The sequence below is a fragment of the Colobus angolensis genome, unplaced genomic scaffold (genome assembly GCF_000951035.1).
Source record: "Colobus angolensis palliatus isolate OR3802 unplaced genomic scaffold, Cang.pa_1.0 Scaffold3, whole genome shotgun sequence".
NCBI lineage: Eukaryota > Metazoa > Chordata > Mammalia > Primates > Cercopithecidae > Colobus > Colobus angolensis.
The window spans coordinates 2635656-2653033 of NW_012116265.1; the positions used below are offsets into that span (position 1 = coordinate 2635656).

The window sequence follows — 17378 nt, forward strand, 5'->3', positions numbered from 1 at the left end:
GACCAGCCTGGCCAACATGGTGAAACCCCATCTCTACTGAAAATACAGTAATTAGCCAGGTGTGATTTAGTGCCAAAGTTAAGTGAGCAGTACTTCTTTTTAAAATCAGGGTGAGTTAAAATCACACCTCTTACGAAAAATTATAAATATGACTTTGTTTATTTTAAATTGATTTTTTGGCAGTTTGAAAATACCTCAGAATATAGGAAACTGTGGCCACGGTCCTGAGAATTTGGGTCCAGTTGCAAGATCATACCTGTCATGGTGACAGGTACTAAGGGTGGCCTTAGCTTGACAGCATTAAGTGGTGGCTTCTCTAATTCCCCTCTTTCTGATTCCACATATACAGGCAATCTTTTTAAAATAATTTTCCTTTCCACTGTAGGTCTGAGTGTGGAGAGAAGTATATTGCTTATGATGGCAAGAATATTCTGAACAAAGTAATGTTCACATTTAAATTGCTTTTATTCCCTTTATATTAATCAATTGGCATTCTGGTTTTAGAAAGAGAAAGAGAGCCTGAATCAGATTGTCTAAAATCTTACAACTAAAGCAAATAGACTTTTCAAGAATTTAAATAGGATTCCTTCCCTTTAATCAATTAATTATCCACTTTGTCATGGTGTCAACCTGTAATTTCATGGTTTGTGTGTGTGCGTGTGTGTGTGAGATAGAAATTTACAAACAATGTGATAACTAAATTACCCTACACTACATTTTCCTTTCAAAATAATCAGTCTGAGTATCTTTCCTGGCATAAATCTTATATGTATCATTTAGATAAATGTGTCATTATCTGTCCCCTTTTTGTCATGATTGAATTTTTCCATTCATTAATTATTATGGTCTTCCCTGAACTCTGCATACTTTCTGTATTTTTTGTTTGAAATGATTCAAAGTAATGTATTATCTAAGTTATCGGTTTGCCATTTTTGTCTACAGGTAGCCTAGAATAAAAATGTTTTTCCAGTATATCAAATTTCAAAATATGCTAAGAACTTACAATGAGAAGAATCTTAGAGTCCAACTTCTCCCCTGACGTAAGAATCCCTTTGTCTGCAAGAATCCCTGATAGTTTTGCCATCATGGAAAGGATGGAGCTTATATAAGGTGTTTTAAAGGAAGCTATGTTCATTAATGGACAACTTTAGTTTATGAGTTTTCTTCCACTTAAACTGAAATTATTATTTTCTCATTTCTGAATGTTGATTTTGGTCCTGCCTGCTCAAGAACATGGAATAATTCTATTATTTCTTTCCAGACATTACCTTAAGGATAGTTTTATCTAGGATAAATCTTTCTAGTTCTTTTAGCTATTCATTAGAAATCATTTCTAGATTTCTCATATCCTGATACTATTTTGGACAAATATTAAATTATCAGTATTATAGATTGGAATGATTGGTTTTTAGCTTTTCTGTGAGTCTGTTTCTTATTTTTTAAATATATGTACCTGTGCTTTTCTTACGTGTCTTACACTAGCTTTTATTTTATTTGTTAAATTTATTTTATTTATTTATTTTTTAAATTTTGAGATGGAGTCTCACTCTGTTACCAAGGCTGGATGTAGTGGCACGATCTCGGCTCACTGCAACCTCCACCTCCCAAGTTAAAGTGATTTTCCTGCCTCATCCTCCCCAGTAGCTCCATTACAGGCACATGTCACCACGCCTGGCTAATTTTTGTATTTTTAGTGGAGATGGAGTTTCACCATGTTGGCCAGGCTGGTCTCAAACTCCTGACCTCAAGTGATACGCCTGCCTCAGCCTCCCAAAGTGCTGGGATTACAGGATGAGCCACTGCGCCTGGCTTCCATTAGCTTTTATTGCCGTTCTGTATAGAACATCTTTTAGGCCGATGGCCACTCTCAGTTCCTTACCATGTGGGCCCTTCTAACCTGACAGCTCTCTTTGGCAGAGCCTGTGAGCTGGAAAGGCAGTAGAGTCCACTAGGAAGATGGGATGCCTTGTAACCTAATCATGCAATTGACATCCTGTCATCTTTCTGTACCAAGTATTGGTTATATGGAAGGCACTAGGTCCAATCCACAGGTAAGAGGCTGTGAATGCAAATATGCAGTGCTCATTGGAGCCAAAGTCTGCCTACCATGAGCCCTTTACAAAAAAGATTGCCAACCCTTTGTCTAGGTAATTAATTTTGAGATATGTTACTTTTGGAGTCATGTATAGAGTAACTACAAGGATCATTTTTTTTTTACCCTGTTTTAAGAAGAAATCAAATGTATTATTTTTCTTGACTTTCTTAGGTCTTTACGATAAAATCCTTTATTGGCATATTTTGTAAAGCCTACTTGATTCTCAATTTGCTGGGGGTTTATTTTTTTCATCCTCATTTTAGGTATTTCTGTACCCAGTATGAGCATCTATGTTTCCCAGGGTTTTTTGACTAGTTAACCAAAAACTTTCTAAGTTTGTCACAGTAGCTACTCATCTACACAAGGCAATTGCAGCAGCTTCAGACTGAAGTCCAGCAACAGGAGGGGATGGCAAGGAGAGGACAGGGTGAAATGGCCCTTCCTTTGGCACTCATACTCCTCAGCTCTGTATCTTCTTTCCTTTCTCTATTTTTTTTTTTTTTTTTGCACTGCTTCACTGTACAACCTTTTGGGGTGAATCATACTTCATTATTAATTGCTCTGAGGCACTCCCTAGCGGGGTGGAGCATTTGGAGTCCTGAATAAAACCTAGGGATAGGTCAGGTGCAGTGGCTCACGCCTGTAATGCTAGCACTTTGGGAGGCCGAGGCGGGTGGATCACCTGAAGTCAAGAGTTCGAGACCAGCCTGGCCAACATGGCAAAGTCCCATCTCTACTAAAGATACAAAAATTAGCCAGGCATGGTGATGGATGCCTGTAATCCCAGCTACTCAGGAGGCCGAGGCAGGAGAATCGTTGGAACCCAGGGGGCAGAGGTTGCAGTGAACCGAGATTACACTACTGCACTCCAGCCTGGGTGAAAGAGTGAAACATCATCAGTCAGCCTATCATTTCCCAGACCTTAGTCTCTCACCGGAGACCTGGCCCTCTGTTGTTTCCCCGATGATGCTGCAGTGTAGATTCTTTGCCACCACCTCTAGCCACCACCCCAGCCAGTTCTCTACTACTACAGTCAACCCAGAGTCAAAGGTCAGCCTCATACATACTGGAAAGGGCCATGAAAGGAAGAAGGTAGCCTTCTGTGTTCACGACTCTGTCACACATTTAGGTCTCTGGATGACCTGCTGTTTCTCATGTATTTATGGTTCTCCGTGGCCTCCCAAAGAACGTCTCATCACTTTGGGTGGTAATTTCGGCTCTATACTCTGGCTGTTGCTCTCTGCCTCCAGCTCTTTTCAGTTTAGCTTTTCTCTTTGGAATTCCTTGCATTGAAGTCTGCTTCTGAACTCCAAACAGTGTCTTAGTTTTATTGTAACATGCAGCCACTCGGCTCCAAGGAACCCCCAAAGTCTGAGTTTACCACTCTCTTCCATCACTATCATCTTCCCCCTGTTAGGGAAAGGTAGTCTAAGGGCCATAATGGAATGAGTGGAGAAGTAAAGGTTTAACAGCATTGTCTGGGCTGAAGAAAAAAAGTGTACAAAGGAAGAGAGACAGGAAAAGGTCTGGCAATAAAAGTCATACTAAATAACTTTTAAATCTTATTTAAGACACATCCAGGCATGTCTAAAAGCCAGTCTAGTAGCCCCACCAGCAATCTAACTGTACAAGAGCCTAAGGGTGAGGACCCCCAGCAGAACAGCTTGGTTCACTAAGGAAGCCTGAGCCATTGAGAGAAGGGCAATTTTTGGTAATATCTATCACTTTTAGACAGAAGATGCTATAAATTGAAAAGAAAACAAAGCTCTTTTCAGCAAAATCTTTGCAGTATCATGCATTCATCTTTGGTTCCCCTAACTTTGTAAGAAACAAGTTTTTTCCTTCAGTCTCAGAAGCGATGGCAGGAGTGTGCACCTCTCAGATGGCTTCCCAGGCAGTGTGGTAGGAGACCTGTTTAGCATACTGGGCAGAAGAGGGAAACAAGATGCTTTATGTGGCCAGCCACAGTGGCTCACACCTATAATCCCGGCACTTTGGGAGGCTGAGGAGGGTAGATCACTTGAGGTCAGGAGTTTGAGACCAGCCTGGTCAACATGGTGAAACCCCGTCTCTACTAAAAATACAAAAATTAGCTGGGCCTGGTGGCGAGTGCCTGTAATCCCAGCTACTCAGGAGGCTGAGGCGGGAGAATCGCTTGAATCCAGGAGTTGGAGGTTGCAGTAAGCCAAGATCGCACCACTGCACTCTAGCCTGGGCAACAGAGGGAGACTCCGCCTAACAAACCAAAAAAAGATGGTTTATGTGACAGGGAAGAAGAGTATTTATAGCTTACATAAGTCATGCCCTGGGGGCGACTCCAAGAGTTACTGGGTGGGTGAGACTTTTGAGTGCAGTCACAATTCCACAGAAGCAGATAAGTATACCAGCCAAATAATCTCAATTTATTATGAATAACCTGGCTGGTGTGGCCTAGGAAACACAGGTTAAGTGGATCAAGGAAGAACTCAGTAACACCAAAAGGGAAGTGACAGCCTGTCTCATAGTTAAAGGAAGAGAGACTACTATAGAGTGACATCAGCAGCACTGTTCACCTGGGGACCGCTGTGTGCCAGCCTTTGTGCTGAGAAGTCACCCACGTTATATTCTGGAATCCTCAGAACCCTGAAAAATAAGTGGTAGCATATGCAATTTTACAGATGAAGAAACTAGGATGTAACTTGCCTAGGACTCAGAGCTACTGCGAGGTTGGACTGGGATCAAATACCGAGTTACTGGAAAGTTGCTCCATGCTGTCTTCACGGGTAACATTGTTTCCATTCTGCTGTTTTCTTTCCAAGTCTGGCAGGTGCTTATTTCAGGTAAAGGACTGGGAAGTACTGGCCCACGGACTGCAGGGAATTGATTTCATGAAATCAGTGGAGTATTTGTTGAATAATTTTTTACTGAGGAGAAAGAGAAACAGAGGGCAAAGTCCTTGTCCTAAGAACACATATAGCATTTGGGAGGATATGGAATAAATACACGAAAATTCATAATATCAGGGAGTTTTGACAAATCTCTGAGTGCTTTTAGGTAAGAAGAATGCTGGGGGAGGACAAAGAAAGTTTGGTTCCCTGGGGCTGGGCTGTCAGGGAAGCATTCATGATGGAGATGCAGACTGTGCTGGATAGAAGAGAAAAGATGGTGGGGAAGTACCCATAGTGGCACATGGGAGGTTCAGGACTCCATTGCCTCCTTGCCACTCTGTGTACCCCTGCCAGCGGGTTCATGATCTTGTAAGAAAATTCATTTTATTGTTCCCACTTTAATGTCATGTTCATTATAGTTTAAGGTATGCATATGGGGTAAAGAGTCAATAATGACACCCAGAGACATATACTATTAATGTTTTGATATATTTTGTTTTATTTTTTTACTTATATAATGTTGTACTCATACTAGAAATATAATTTTATATTTTTCAGTTTTTGCTGAAATTTATGTCATAAACGTTTTGTTCTCTAATTACAATACAAAACATAATTTTGTAATGGCTGCGTAACATGCTATTGAGTGGATACACCATAATGCTTAACTTTTTCCCTAGTGTTGAACAAAAATGTAGATTAAGTGAAGTTTACTGAGAGCTATTTCTAACTCAGGCAGGCACATAAATAATTTTGTAATTCTGGGACCACCTGGGAACCAGGAAGTAAAAGTCAAGAACATTAAGTCATGAAATGGAAAAGATTGTGAACTTTTAAATGGAGGACAAATAGAAATAAGTAAACAACCCATGAGAATGCATGCCATCTGCAGAAAAGCAAAAGAGTTATTTGCAGGCATCTCATTGAAACTGTGAGGAAGAAAGATCCTGAGTGGGCAAGATACAGTAAGTAGAAAACAATTTGACATTTATTTATTCACTAAATATTTGTTGAGGAGTTGCTATGTGCTAAGCAATGTTCTAGGCCCTGGGAATAAAGCAGTGAACAAAACAAAGAGAATTCTTACTCCATTAGAGCTTATGTTTTAGTTGGGAGAGATAAATAATAGACAAATAAACATATGGTATGCATGAAGAAAAATAAAACAGAGCCAGGGGATAAGGAGTATGGGAGTAACTGCTATTCTTGATAGGATGGTTAGAGCAAGCTTCTCTGAAAAGTTGACACTTGAGCAAAGACCTCAGTGGGTTTAAGCAGTGAGCATCGCCAGGCACAGTGGCTCACACCTGTAATCCCAGCACTTTGGGAGGCCGAGCTGGGCAGATCATGTGGGTTTAAGAAGTGAGCATCGCCGCACAGTGGCTCACACCTGTAATCCCAGCACTTTGGGAGGCCGAGCTGGGCAGATCATGAGGTCAGGAGATTGAGACCATCCTGGCTAACACGGTGAAAACCCGGTCTCTACTAAAAATACAAGCAATTAGCCAGGTGAGGTGGCAGGCGCCTGTAGTCCCAGCTACTTGAGAGGCTGAGGCAGGAGAATGGTGTGAACCCGGGAGGCGGAGCTTGCAGTGAGCCAAGATTGCGCCACTGCACTCCAACCTGGTCAACAAAGCGAGACTCCGTCTCAAAAAAAAAAAAAAAAAGAATTATTATAGTAATAAAATAAAAATAAAAAAAGAAGTGAGCATCGCCCATTGTTACTAAGACTGTTGTGCTTAAATGTCAGTGATTTTTTTTTTTGAGACAGGTCTTTGTTATATTTTAGTGAACATACAAAGACACATGTACAAAACTTCATAGGTTTACTTTTTCTAAAACATTTTATTACAAAAGTTTTCAAACATTTGTTACAGTGCACACCTACACACTCACTACCCAGATTCTACCATGAATATTTTGTCATCCTTGCTTATGACCTGTCTGCCTATGAACGTGTACCTCTCCCATCATAGGTTTAATTTTAATTTTGGTGTCTTTATCCTTTATTCTGTACATTGTGAAGCTAATCACTTGTGATTTCCTTTTGCCACAGAGGTTTCCAGAAAGTTAATTCATGAGTAGGAAGAAGTTTTATATTCATTTTTGTTTTATTGGTGTGTGTATTTTAATTTTATTTCATTTAGTTTTTTACATGCAGTTCCTCAATCCATTTGGAATCCATTTGGGTTGTAATATAAGGCAGAGGTCTTGCTTTTATTTGTTTATTTCCTATACAACTGGTTTCCCCAACATTTGTGGCCTTTTGCTATGTGATCTGGTCTTTTTTTTTTTTTTTTTTTTTTAAATAATACAAGTTTTTGACCGGGCACGGTGGCTCATGGGAGTCCGAGGCAGGCAGATCACTTGAGGTCAGGAGTTCGACCAGCCTGGCCAATATGGTGAAACCCCATCTCTACTGAAAATACGGAAATTAGCCAGGTGTGGTGGTGGGTGCCTGGAATCCCAGCTACTTGGGAGGCTGAGGCAAGATAATTGCTTGAACCTGAGGTAGGAGAATTGCACCACTGCACTCCAGCCTGGTGACAGAGCAAGAGTCCATCTCTAAATAATAATAATAATAATAATAATAATTCAGTATAATTTTCAAAATAATATAAGCTTGGTTATTTTTCACAATGTGTCATCTATGTTCACTTGATTTGGCTATTTATTTTGTTAGCACCTCACTTTAACAATTTCATTTCATGATACATTGTAATATGTGACTAGGCAGTCACCCCAGTTTTCTTTTTTAGAATTTTCTTACTTGTGCTATGTATTTCGTAAATGAATATTAAAGTCACCCATGTTCTAAGGCCTTGTTGCAAGTTTAGTTAATATTCACATTTCTTGCTTTTTTGAAAGGAGTCTTTCCGTATCTGTAAAAGAAGGATAAAAATAGAAGTCTTTTGATAGGATTATTATATGGGTTAAATAACATACACGTGAAATATTTAATATGGCTTATCAACTCAGAGCTTTTTCTGACTTTACAGAAGACTCTAAGATTTATTTGGGCTTTACCTAATTGTAATTCATTTCTGGAGTTTCCCAGATCCATTTTTAAGCAAGAAAAAGATAACTTTGGGATATTACCAATTCAGAAATCAAGCACATTGGAGGAGGAAAAGTGACAGCAACACCCAAGAAATGTCTCCCTACCCTTGTTGCAGTATCCTCTAGTATTGTTATGACTAAATGTCCCACAGAGTCCTCTACCCTCAACCCCACTTCTGCAATGCTCATTCTGCATAGCCAGCAGTGGTCTGAGGGATTGACGTTCACACTCACGTGTCACAATAGACTGGAATCTGGCACCAGTTTTATTTAGCTTTATATAAGGATGCAGGACAGGAAACAGTGTATCGACATTACAGCATCAAACACATCTTCATCAGGGACCTTCCCACCACCTATGCGTGGCTTCCCAGCCCACAGAAGACACACTCAACCACTGGTGATGAGAATAAGCGGGAGCTTATGGACCACCCCAGCATGGGAAGCTCAGCGCAGGAACTGTCCCTTATAGCAGCCTGTGAGCATGGCTTTCAGGGGCCTGCATGCCTGCTCATACGTCTCAGTCGAGATGCAGCTCACTTCCAGGAGGAGTTTTCACAGCACCTCACCCACCTGCCACGCCACAGTTATCTTAGCCCAGTACATTTCAAGGATATGGTATAAGAAATAGTTACATCTGGGATCACCTTCGCATGGAGAAAAGATGTAACCTGCTATAGGCCCTTTCTCCTCACCACGCCACTCCCAGTGTCTGGTTCTCTTCCTGTCACTGCTGTTTTCTAGCAGGAATAGGCTTTAGAACCTCCTCACATCACTGAGGAAAGCCCATGGCACTCTGTTTACCAAGACAACAGGGAGCCTTAGTGATGTTCCCTCCACATTCCTTCTGTTTTCACAGGGTGGGGCAAGATACTCCTCGTCATCTGCTAGGGTCTCCTGCTGCTGCCTCTGGCCATACAATTTTCACTCAGCAAAAGGAGGGGTTTAGGCCATCACTGGTCATTTTCCAAGCTCCCTCATCAGCACTGTTTTCCGCCGACATTCTTTCAGATTTCTGCTCAATTTCTCCCAATGTGGTCTCTGCCTCATCTGAATTTAAAATTCTAGCTCCCTGCATGTGGTCTCCTTGTGCTCTTCTTCTCAGACTTGGCATCTCAGCAGAGCCATTTCTGTTTTTGTGTACTCCTCCTTTTGAGGATGAACCCACCATGGTGGCTATTTCTCCTTTCTGTCTTCACAGGACTGACTGTTCTTTCCCCAGCGCCTGGTATTGAGTAGATTTCCAATACGCGTTGAAATGTTCTTAAGGTTTAAGAAGTAATAGCTGGTGCAGACTCAGTTTGCTAAGATGGTATCAGCCAAAGTGCATATATTTCTACCCTGATTCAACAAAAGTAAATGTCACAATTTGCTTATCTCGACCCTGATCCTTTATGCAAATATTTTTTCCTACAAAAAGTACAGTAAAGGTAGAGAAAATGGGAAAAGCTGTTTATTTTTCCCCGAGAAACAGGATTCCCAGTTTCTGTCTCAGACTTGCCTGTGTCTGATCTGAGAAGAGGATTGTCTATTAATGCCGAAAACCCAGACAAGCAGTGAGCAATGGGAGAGTATTAAAGAATCAAAAAGCAGAGAGGGTGTTGCTTATTTCTTTCCTTTCTTGTTTTACCAACATTTTCTTGGGTTCCCAGAATTAAGTGCTAGAGGTAGAATTAACTTTGAGATTAACAATGCTGCTGGAATCTTTTGTTAAAAATTACAGTTTCATTATCATTTCACTGATTCTCAGTGGCTACTTGATGAAGCATCTGGCCTATTTTCTATATGCTTGCCTTGGAATGAGGGAGTTTAACAGTAGCTCACATTGATTGAGCATTTGCTATGTGCTAGGTACTATGTTAAGCACTCTACAGGTCTTATTTAAGCAGCATAATACCCATTTTACGTAGGCACTGATGTTATGCCCATTTTACAGGTGAGAAAACTGAGGTGCAACATTTAGTTATCTCAAGGTCACACAAGGTCAAGGCAGAGCCAGTGTTGGACTCAGTCTGACTCCAAATTCTATATTATAACTCACCAAATTCTGTATTATGTAATATAGAATTATAACTCCAAATTCTGTATTATGTAATATAGAATTATAACTCCAAATTCTATATTATAACTCAGTATATAATGTATGCTGTCTCTTATACACTAATTATCTGTTTTTATTCCATAATGGTTATTCATATTTTAATGCACAATAGGGAATCTTTTTGCAAACCCAATTAATGGAGTAACTGTCTTCATATATATTGTGTTAAGGTTCTTAATTTCAGTCATTCCCTTCAATATTTCTTACTAAATTATTGATCTGGATGTTAAGAGGGAGGAGGGTACACTTGGATTGGATTGATTTCTTCTGTAACCTTAGAATAAATTTCTCATAAGAAACTTTATTACCATCTTAACGTTTTTACTTTCCATAATAAATTGTGGACTTTGCTCTATCTCTGAGCTCTACCTGCCTCATAGGGCTTGTCTGGCTGTCTTATAGCAGCAAACAATGAAGCAGATACTTTTACCCCATGAAAATCCCCAGCTCTAGTGCCCATTTCCAGATGTCAAGAGTTGAACCATCTCCAAGTGGGTCTGACCCCACTTGTCTCGGTGGACTTCCCTCTGCATTCCCAGTCACTTACCTGAATTTGTTAAAAGTGTTTTATGTTGTGAAGTCTTTAATCATAGAGTCTAGTCTATATATGGGAGGTCTAATCTAGCCTCAAGCTTTTCCTTTTTTCCCCTAGCGAAATATTTGGGATGGTAGCCTCCAACCAGGATTGACTTATCCTGAAAAAATGAGCCAACATTTTTTGTTACTGCTCATTTGAGTTTCAGAAATTTGACTTCATGGTATCTCATTCTAAATATTTTTTCAACAGTATTGAGGTATTATTGATTCATGTTAAGTATTTATATCTCTCTTTCACTTGTGGTTCAGTTTCAAAGTGTATTTCACCATGTTGTTGTTGTTTTTGTTTGTTTTGTTTTTGTTTTTTGGTCATCCTCTGGTTTTAACAGCAAGTTTTGTCTGCTTACAGGAGAATATTAAAAAGTGAGCCTCCATATCCCCAAGAAATGAGTGCTTTAGCTAAAGACCTAATTCAGCGTCTTTTGATGAAAGATCCCAAGAAGAGATTGGGATGTGGTCCACGTGATGCAGATGAAATCAAAGAACATCTCTTCTTTCAGGTGAAATTATTGAATAGATAAATGGTTTCATACTCCTTGCCATTTTCAGGGTCGTTGACATTCTTGTGAAATTAGTGAACACATTCCCCTTTGCATCATCTTCCACTGGCATTTTCACATACATTACACCTTTTTTTTGTTTGTTTATTTGAGACCGAGTCTCGCTCTGTCACCCAGGCTGGAGTGCAGTGACGCGATCTCGGCTCTCTGCAAGCTCTACTCGCGGGTTCACGCCGTTCTCCTGCCTCAGCCTCCGGAGTAGCTGGGACTACAGGCGCCCGCCACCACGCCCGGCTAATTTTTTTTGTATTTTCAGTAGAGATGGGTTTTCACCGTATTAGCCAGGATGGTCTCAATCTCCTGACCTCGTGATCTGCCCGCCTCGGCCTCCCAAAGTGCTGGGATTACAGGCGTGAGCCACCGTGCCTGGCCTTTTTTGTTTGTTTTTAATGATAGGGACCCTTTAGGTAGGGTCAAATTCTACTTGTGTAAACATAAATGGTCTTTTTCTCCCTCAATGGAGCGGGAGTGGGGAGGATCATAATAGCATTCAATTTTCTACATACTCATTCATTAGAGTTTCTAGGGGGTGGTTTCCATTTATGATCTTGAGATCTAGCCATATGGACTAAGGAGACTTTTACTGTACTTTTTACTTCTGTTTCAGTTCATGAGCTATTACCGCCACTATGTTTCACCTTTTAGATAGTGATTTCATCACTTCTTCTTTTCCCAGAAGTAATCTTTAAAAATTTTAGATTTACCTATTTCTCAGTTACATATTCATGACATAAAGAGAGTTATTCATTTATTTCCTTTGTCCTGTGACAGTGCTTCTCTTATTCTGAAAAAGCCTAATGAGACCATTCTACCGAGGACCAACATATCTGCTCAGTTTAGTACAAAAAAAACACCAAAATATTAAACTCCTGGGAAAAAACATTTAAATTAACTGAGTTGGCTAGTTATTTCCAGCCTCAGTCGTCAAAATGGGGATGCTATGGCTTTGATTTCTAAAACTCTAGAGATACAACTTTTAAATAACTTCATCTTATCAGTAAGTCTGACCTAAATATTTATGGTCTGAAGGGACCATCTAGGTTTTATTTTTTATTCTGTAAATTAAACTTTTACATGATTATCACCAAAACAAATGAAAATAATATATCAAAATGAAGACAATCTCTTTTGTCAGTTAAGCTTCATGTTGTTATTTATTGTTTTTTAAATATATAAAAACAAATATTGGTTAGAAATGAGAATTATCTCTGCACTTCTATGCTCAAAAAAAGGCATATTTTTCTTAGTCTGTCAGTATAATTATTTTTTTAAATACTGCACATCTTACAGAAGTTCAGTAACATAATGAGAAATATATTTAGAATAAAATAAACCTCTCATATGCATTTCATAGATTCACATGGCTTGGAAGGATTACTCTTTGAACAAACTTTCAAATATCTTGTTCAGAAGTTTATCTCAAAAGTTAACAGTAAAATTTAAGAAACAAGTCAAGCAAAGTACCCCCAACCATATTTTCCTGAGATCTTTTTCTCCATGGCTCCCTGTACTTGGAGCCATGTATTTGGGAATATTGCAGTTTGTCTTTCATATTAGAGAAATTTCTCTTTTCAGTAGCTTGGAATAGTAATTTTAGATTACTTGATGGCCTTGACGTTTTAAATGATAAGGACACTTTTGAAAAGACCAGAATTCTACTTGTAAAGGCCTAAATGGGCTTTTTCTCTGTAAATGGAGCGGAGGTGGAAAGGATCATAATATCATTCCATTTTCTACGTATTAAACATTCTCCTGCTAACAACCTGTTTCTTTAAATTACACCTTTCCTCTAGAAGTTTCTTTTAATATATATACAATAGCCAAGCACAAGTTATATGCTTGTAATGGAAAACATTACAGCTGCAGAGACAAAAAAACACTAACTAGAAAGTCAAGAGATGTGTTCAAATCCTGGCTCTTCCATCAGCTGTGTTTGAGTGAAAAGGTTATTTCTTATTTCTTGGCCTCAGTTTCACTGGATCAAATAAAGGAGATGAACTAAATGATCTCAATCCATTTTAGCTGAGAAATTTGGAGATCTGTAATTTAATTATTTCGTTTCTATTGCATCTACAAGACAACATGATAAAAACATTTTATGGTAGTTGATTAAACTTACTGAATTTTATTAACCAAGAAGTGCACATTTTCATATTTTACTGTCACTGAAATCAGTATGCATGTTACAGTGGCCATCACCTTATATTCTTATGATTAATACTTTTTTCTTCTTAATGATACATAAAATAATTGTGTATCTTACTATCAGTAATGGCATCTTAGATTTGAAGAAATATGGTAGTAGGAGATCTGTAGGATTTAATTCAGTAAGTGTTACCTGAGAGTGTTTTAAATGATAGAAGGAGCACAAAGAAACAGAGTAAAGGGTTGGATTTCAGTAATATAACTCAGTAAGTGACCTAGAGAGAAAAGGGGCTTGCATATTATTCTATGGGGGACATAAGAGGTAGTGTTTAAAATGCTTGAACACAGTGATAAGAGTGATCACATCCGTATGATGGTGTCATTTGAACTTCTAGACATAGGCACATGCGTGATTACTTATTTTCCAGTCTGTCTGGATGCCTAGGAGGAAAAGCAAGTGCAGGCGGAGAGCTAAGTAACACTGCCTCTAGAAAATAGGAATGTTCCTTTAGAGCTAATATCCACATCTGTAGAGCATTTGGAAACCCTTTATTTCAGTTTTTTATTTTGTTTTGGATTTTTTGCTTGTTTTCTTTTTGGCTTAGCACCTTTCTGAAGAGGCTCCGGACAAAAGTATTTTTCTGTTATCTTTAAAGGTAAACTAGGGTATCTTGGTGCCCCCCAGAGGACGCTCTGAGATTCAACAGCGATAGGCTCATCTTTGAGGCACAGCATTGGTTGGAGCTATAAACTGCTGTGATCTTGATTGGAAAAAATATATTTTTTATTATTGATGTAAAATATGTTCCCTTATTTATTTTTTTTTTTTTTGGAGACGGAGTCTCGCTCTGTCGCCCAGACTGGAGTGCAGTGGCCGGATCTCGGCTCACTGCAAGCTCCACCTCCCAGGTTTACGCCATTCTCCTGCGTCAGCCTCCCAAGTAGCTGGGACTACAGGCGCCCGCCACCACACCCGGCTAATTTTTTGTATTTTTTAGTAGAGACGGGGTTTCACCGTGTTAGCCAGGATGGTCTCGATCTGCTGACCTCGTTATCCGCCCGCCTCGGCCTCCCAAAGTGCTGGGATTACAGGCTTGAGCCACCACGCCCGGCCCGTTCCTTTATTTTTATCCTCTCTCCCTACCAGTCAAAATCCTAATTTATCTTTGCTATTCTTAGAAAATACATTTTGACTGTTGATTTCTGCTTTGTACCAACTTTCTTTGTTTTAGAAAATAAATTGGGATGATTTAGCCACCAAAAAAGTGCCTGCACCATTTAAGCCGGTCATTCGAGATGAATTAGATGTGAGTAACTTTGCAGAAGAGTTCACAGAAATGGATCCCACTTATTCTCCTGCAGCCCTGCCCCAGAGCTCTGAGAAGCTGTTTCAGGTAATTTCCCATCCTGTGCACATGTACACTGGCCATATGTCCTTTGAAAGAAAAGATTAAATTTCCCATATTGAAGTAGTTTTGCTGGCACCGTAAAAATGGGATTCTTTAATATCTTCTAAATTATTAAGTGCAGAAATATTGCAGATTGTTAACCGAAGCTTATAGTTGGCTCAATAGCAGATATTGTTTATGTGATTATTTTTGATATAAGGGAAGTTTTAATTTTATACCCGAAATTTTATTTTTGTTCAGACTCTTTTATAGAAAATACAATAATCTTTTATTTTACCTCTATTCATATTAAAAATTTTTTTCTTTATATACACAGGGTCTCACTCTGATGACTGGAGTGCAGCAGTGCTGTCCTAGCTCACTGCAGCCTCAGACTCCTGGGCTCAAGCAATCCTCTCACCTTAGCCTCTGGGATAGCTGAGACCACAGGTGCAAACCAGCACACCCAGCTAATTTTTCTGTTTTTTGCAGAGATAGGGTCTTGCTATGTTGCCTAAGCTGGTCTTGAACTCCTGGCCTCAAGTGATCCTCCTGCCTTGGCCTCCCAAAGTGCTGGAATTACAGGCATAAGCTACCACATCCAGCCTTGGCCTCCCGAAGTGCTGGGATTACAGGCATGAGCCACCACGTCCAGCAAAAAAAAAATTTTTTTTTAAGAAACAAGGTCTTACTCTGTCACCCAGGCTGGAGTGCAGTGGTATGATCATAGCTCACTGCAGCCTTTAACTCCTTGGCTCAGGGATTCCTCTTGCCTCAGCCTCCTGAATAGCTGGGACCACAGGTACATGTCACCACACCCACCTAATCAAAAAATTTTTTTTTTAGAAACAGGGTCTTACTTTGTTGCCTAAGCTGGTCTTGAACTCTGGCCTCAAGTGATCCTCCTGCCTTGGCCTCCCACAATATTACCTTATTCGTTACCTTCAGTAACTAATCTTAACTGCTAACTCTTAAAAAAGATTTAGATTTTTATTATATTTAGAAAAGGGCATTTGTCACACAAGATAAAATATTCTAACTATTAAATGGCATCAGAGCTTAGCTTCTTTGACCTCTATAAGTATACCTTTAGTATGGCTTAATCTGGCCATCCAGATTGTGTCTTTTCTTCTTTGCTTATCACTGTCTAGTATGTGACTGGGCACTTATTGAACTTTTTTTAAATGTTTATTGATTAGTGAATGTTCTAACTTGAACGGATTAATCATCCATCTTTGTACCACTTGGCTGAAAGCATCATTCTGCCATTAGACTTTGTTCCTTTCCAAAACTCAATTTTAAATGTAATTATTCTGAAGATATTAATAAGAATCAAATAATTGCTAAATTAGAAACTAACTTTAAAGAGACTTGCCGTTTTTCCAGTTTGAAAAACAATAGCATTTAAATACCACTTTGTGGCCGGATCTGGTGGCTCAGGCCTTTAATCCCAGCACTTTTGGAGGCTGAGGTGGGTTGATCACTTGAGGTCAGGGGTTTTGAGACCAGTTCGAGACATGGTGAAACCCTGTCAGACATGGTGGCATGTGCCTGTAATCCCAGCCACTTGGGAGGCTGAGACAGGAGAATGGCTTGAACACAGGAGGCAGAAGTTGCATTGAGCCAAGATCGCACCACTGCACTCCAGCCTGGGCAACAGAGCCAGACTCAGTCTCAAAAAAAAAAATAAAGACCACTTTGTTTAATACCTTGACTATATCCTTTTTTTGAGAAGTTAGCTATGTTTATAAACAAATTTTTATCAGCAAACCAGGAGAATTTCATCTATGAGTCTGATTTTGGGGGTGGAAAAGTGAAGAAGTCTTTTTCTACCTTTATTTTTGAATTGGTTTAGTTCTACCAGAAGATGGCATTATATCCTTCTGAACAGCATTTTTCAAATGATTTGAAATAACCTTGCATTTTAGATTGCAAATAGAATAAAATTAGACTCATCTCAACAAATATTTGAGTGTTTTTCTAAGAAAACAAAAGTCATTACAATCTAATCTGTGTTAAACTGGAAAACTGCAAGTTGTTTTTCCTTATCTTTCTTTGTCTGGTTTTTAGGGCTATTCGTTTGTTGCTCCTTCCATCCTATTCAAGCGTAATGCAGCTGTCATAGACCCTCTTCAGTTTCACATGGGAGTTGAACGTCCTGGAGTGACAAATGTTGCCAGGAGTGCAATGATGAAGGTATATAGATGTGGTAACTTATATGACATATTTGTAGGTTTCGTGAGTGTTTAAATACCAACTCTAATTAATGTTCTTAAGTCTAGTAATTCAACTAAAGTGCAATTTTAACAGTGTGATACAGCACTATTTTCCCTAGAATATTAACGTCAAGTTGAATGAGCTTCTTTTTACAATTATAGAGAATTATGTATCTTAAATAATTGTGTAGATAAAAATAGAAATTACCTATAAAGTAAGATGAATTTTAGATTATAAATGTATTCTATTCCCGTTTATTAATATTAATAATTTTATTTTACTCTACAATTTTATTGATCCCTGTGTATTACTGACATTTTCTGAAGTTAAATGATGTTGATTTCTTAA

The 17378-nt window shown here is 39.1% G+C and overlaps 1 protein-coding gene across 2 annotated transcripts in view; it reads left to right on the top strand.

The window, feature by feature from the left end:
- Positions 1-17378, top strand: part of RPS6KA5 (ribosomal protein S6 kinase, 90kDa, polypeptide 5) — a 199765-nt gene that overhangs the window by 153432 nt on the left and 28955 nt on the right. For both annotated transcript variants that reach the window (XM_011949415.1, XM_011949416.1), the window contains exons 8-10: positions 11070-11220; positions 14658-14819; positions 16884-17009. In XM_011949415.1, coding sequence (XP_011804805.1) covers positions 11070-11220; positions 14658-14819; positions 16884-17009 — 439 coding nt within the window. The remainder of the gene's footprint in view (positions 1-11069; positions 11221-14657; positions 14820-16883; positions 17010-17378) is intronic.